The 4,438-nt window shown below is 27.1% G+C and overlaps 1 protein-coding gene across 1 annotated transcript; it reads right to left on the bottom strand.

The window, feature by feature from the left end:
• Nucleotides 1-523: 523 nt before the first annotated feature.
• Nucleotides 524-4,181, bottom strand: LOC108771458 (odorant receptor 43a-like). The gene is made up of 6 exons (XM_018536761.1): nucleotides 3,944-4,181; nucleotides 2,658-3,132; nucleotides 2,216-2,348; nucleotides 1,652-1,768; nucleotides 755-910; nucleotides 524-577 (listed from the first exon to the last, which is right to left on the bottom strand). Exons 1-6 carry the CDS (start codon nucleotides 4,179-4,181, stop codon nucleotides 524-526), a joined length of 1,173 nt encoding a protein of 390 aa, XP_018392263.1.
• Nucleotides 4,182-4,438: the final 257 nt, after the last annotated feature.

A 4,438-nucleotide genomic window follows, 5' to 3' on the forward strand; every position in this document is an offset into this window, starting at 1 on the left:
GTGTGTTATAATTTTTTCATTTTTCTATCAACATACATACCAACAACTGACTGTATTCATTTTGTAAATTTGATAATTACTGAATTATTTGATCCACTATCACTATAACATTGATTTATTTAAAAAGATTTGATGCTTCTTTCTCTATTTGATGATGTGCGAGAATACGAGTAAAAAGGAAAGGATCAAAATACAAAGCATATTTATACTTTCTTTGTAATTTAATTACGTTAACACCTTTAGTTTTATATTACATAAATTTAACACTTTACTACACACATGTATATTGCAAATTATCTTATGTATATATATATATATATATTTTGTATATATGCTCATGCAAAAATATTAAAGGATCCTACAAAAGAAGTGTCCAAAGTGATAATTGCGAATTGATACAAAATATATATCGTTGGAAAGGTCTCGCCGAGTAGAGTTCAACTGCCCGAGACCAATTGAAATCAATCTGATTGTGAGATAAGCAATTATAGTATATTAAGTCATCGTCTGATATATATTGTCATTAATTTCGACTGGCAAGTAACACAGATACATAGCCCGCCGATGTTTTTAATAACTGAAACATTTAAATATTTGACGATTAAGAAAACATACTTAGAAGAAATAGTTATAATATTAAGAAATTACAAGGAATACAATGATCTCAAACAATACTACTGTTTTATATAATTCAAGTAAAATAAGCAAGAAGTCTATTGCATATTTTTTATTTTAAATTTCACATAACTCTCACGTTACAGAATGTCGACATTGTCATCGGGAATGTTTTTCCCGCTGTAATATTGAGTGGTTTTTGTGTACGGAGCATAATTAATGTCAAATTTCTTGCATCCTTTGGCTCGAGAGTGTACCATATGTACTCATACGTGGCATGATGTATTTTTTCAGACTGAAAAAATATATTTTATTATGAAAAAATTTGTTATTTACATATTATTTAAGGATTAATATCTCAAATAGGAAAAAATGGAATTAATTATTTAAGTGATACTTAATTATAGTAAAGTGAGATTTATTGACAATTAAAATTGATTAATGTTACAAAAAGTAGAACATTTTATAACAATTCTTAAGATTATACTTATTAATATCAAATCTTATTGAACCGTGAGAGTTTAAATCCAAATGAATATCGGGCGAGTTTTTTAATTTATCAATTGATCAATCGCATCATGCGCAGACGCAACATTTTGCACTTGGGCATCATGCGATTGATCAAATGCGATGAATTAAAAAACTCGCCAATCAATGAGAACATGCCGTAGCGATCAAGCTAGATCTCGGGTTCTATATAATTGCGTGTGAATTTATATAAGTATTGTACTACGTTTGTAAATTCTTAATTGCGCACCAAATTTTCTTCAGACTTGAAATGCAGAGATTAATATACTTATTGACTTCACGATAACTTATTACATAGCTTCAATACCACATATATGTATACTGATATAAAAATTGTATCTAAAAAAAATATGTTAAATTTACAATTAATATTATAAAAATGTTCTATATCATAGAATTAGATTATTTACATTTTGTTCTTGTGTTATTAATAGAAATTATTATCTGAAGACACGGTAGTGTCTCGGCGCTAAGCCAAGCGCGCGTATAATAATACTTTAATACTTACTTGAGTTACGAGAAGTTCACCAACCGCACAATAAAGACACATGTGCATTAAAATACATGTAGACGTAGAGATGTAATAAACTAATTGCAAGATTGATACGTGACCACCTTGATTAACCTAAATTATTATAAAAATTATATACATTATATTTTAAAATATATTATTTTATTGTTTTGAAAGCTATTTATATAAAAAGTTGAGACATCTATATCAATTCATTTTGATAAACGCATCTTGCAATTGCTTATGTTACTTGCCAATTAGCAATATTTATCTTACAATTAGTAAAATGATGCTATACAGGGTGTAACAGAACAACTGTATCAGGATAATTTCTTGAAAAATATGGATTTTCTTGAAAAATGTTTCAGACAAAAGTTGTAGAGTTTTACATAGTGTGTTACATGATAGTATGAATATGAATACCATTCTCTTGAATACTATTCTCAAGATCATACTATAGCGTAAAATGCGCCACTTGAAACCTTACAATTTTTGTTTAAAACACTTTTCAGGAAAATCCATATTTTTCAAAAAGTTAGTGTTGTAGAATCACTCTGTTACCAGTGATCCAGTAGTATAATTATTCTTACTTACATTAATTATTAGAAATCCATGAAGACAAAATAATATCCCAAAAAGAAATAATAGACCAAGCAACATTATATTGAAAGTATTATCAATGATTTCTATAGATCTGCAAAATAAATATAACGTAAACTGTAAACTAAAGAATAATACATGAATTTTATATATTATGTAAAATGTTTATATATTTTCTACATAAAAATATAAAAAATAAATTTTTTTGATTCTACAATTGAAAGATTAAATTTTAGATTTATAACTAATTTTTAAGAAATTTAAATTATAATATAAAACAAAATTGCAAATATTGTATTTTATTTTTATCGACTCAAACTTTGATGGTAGACTTTTTAATGATTTTCTTTAGAGAAGAAATTTAATCCAACAGATCCATGTTTGAATGTTTTTATTTTAGAACCTGTTCAAGCGGATATGGTCTTTTACGTTGTACTTTAAAACCTCTTTGAAATTCGTTTTCTTCCCTAGATTTAATAATCGTAGACGCAGATTCTCTATCTGACCGCATATATGTAAGATCAGTAGGCCAAGAAAGTTGTCGACTGCGGTATAAGAGAGACCGCATGTAGCTATTGCGATGGTTTGTGCCAGATATGTTAGCTCGTATTTTGGACTGCTAGATATATCATATAAATAGTACAATTGTATTGGCAAAGGCTTTCCACTTGGATCGGTAAAATTCGTTATCTGCTTAAGTGTCTGAGCAAAAGGGAAAGTCGAGCATACAGTTATCAGTATTGGAGTCAATATTATAAGTGTTCCACACTTGGCGAGCAAGCGGACGATTCTAGCTTGTTTTAACATAACAATTCGCTCCTCTTCCATTTTCACTTTTATCCAATCGTTCATTATCATATTAATTAACGGCAATAAAGCTAAAAAAAATAATGAGTGTTTAATATACATATACGTGAAATTATTATTTTTTTGTAACATTATCTTGATATTATAATACAATTATCAATTTAATTGATAATCGATTTTAGTAATAAAAAAACAAGAATGGATTAAAATGGATTCAAATGGAATAAAATTTTAATTTATTTTAATTTATCTGAAATCTGAATTTTGGCATGGTTTATTTTATTTTTTTTAGATTGGATTTAAAAAACTGAATTTTTTTTATTAAAAGGTATAGAAAATTATTTCACATATAATTCCTATAAATGAATAAAAATGTATTGGGCACTGAAAAAGATTTATCACAACGTTTACGAATGCGTATTTACTATTTCTACATGAAAATCTGAGTCCATTTCGATTCATTTCATTTTCATCTTCGTTGGAAAGGTATATGTATTTACGCTTTTAAGGCTTTCACGGGTATTTTCTTCAATTATACCAGAAGGTTTGCGGGTTATCGCCTTGTCTTTCTTCATTAATGCCAACGTTCTGGTATAATTGAGGTATATGTATTTATTAAAATCTGTAATTTCGGAAAATAGATAACAAATTTGCATATGAATTGAATAAAATAATTAATTAAAATCAAAATCTAAAAGAATGAAGTAAATTATTTGTTAAATATTGTGAGGAAAGTAAGAAATGCATATAGATAATGACGGTAATGATAATGGACTGATGAGTGTAGTTAAGTTATGCTAATAAACCAAATCTTTCTTGGCTTTGTAAGCTGAAGTAATAAATAGTCTATTCTGTTATTTGTTAAATAATAGAATAGAATACCTTCTTTTTTGTACCACATAATGAAAACTTTCAGTATTGTTATAAAAATAGGCAAAGAGTATTGTAAATTATCTATCATTAATATCATATCGCCCCATACTCTTATCAGTGACATTAAAACCGGTATAGTCAATACGGTAATCAATATAATAACATTCAATAGAAATCGAATCTTCGACAGTAATTCTTCACGTTGATTTTTGTTTTTTTCCGGCCACAAACCGATAATTTTCAACATGCAGCGGTTTATACTGATCGCCCATTCTAAATCTATACGTAATAAATTAATAAAAAAATAGAATAATTTAGTTAAAATATTTCTTTGCTCTCTCTGTAAAAAATGTTACTTATGTTTTCCTAACTTTATATACTGTGATAAGATTAATCCTGAAAATTGTAGGGAATTTATATATGTATACACGCACGCGCACATGTGTGTACATAATTATATTATTTCTTAATAAAATTTCTTAATAAAAATTTCTAATTCCAATA

This window comes from Cyphomyrmex costatus, unplaced genomic scaffold, assembly GCF_001594065.2.
Source record: "Cyphomyrmex costatus isolate MS0001 unplaced genomic scaffold, Ccosl1.0 scaffold159, whole genome shotgun sequence".
NCBI classification, from domain to species: domain Eukaryota; kingdom Metazoa; phylum Arthropoda; class Insecta; order Hymenoptera; family Formicidae; genus Cyphomyrmex; species Cyphomyrmex costatus.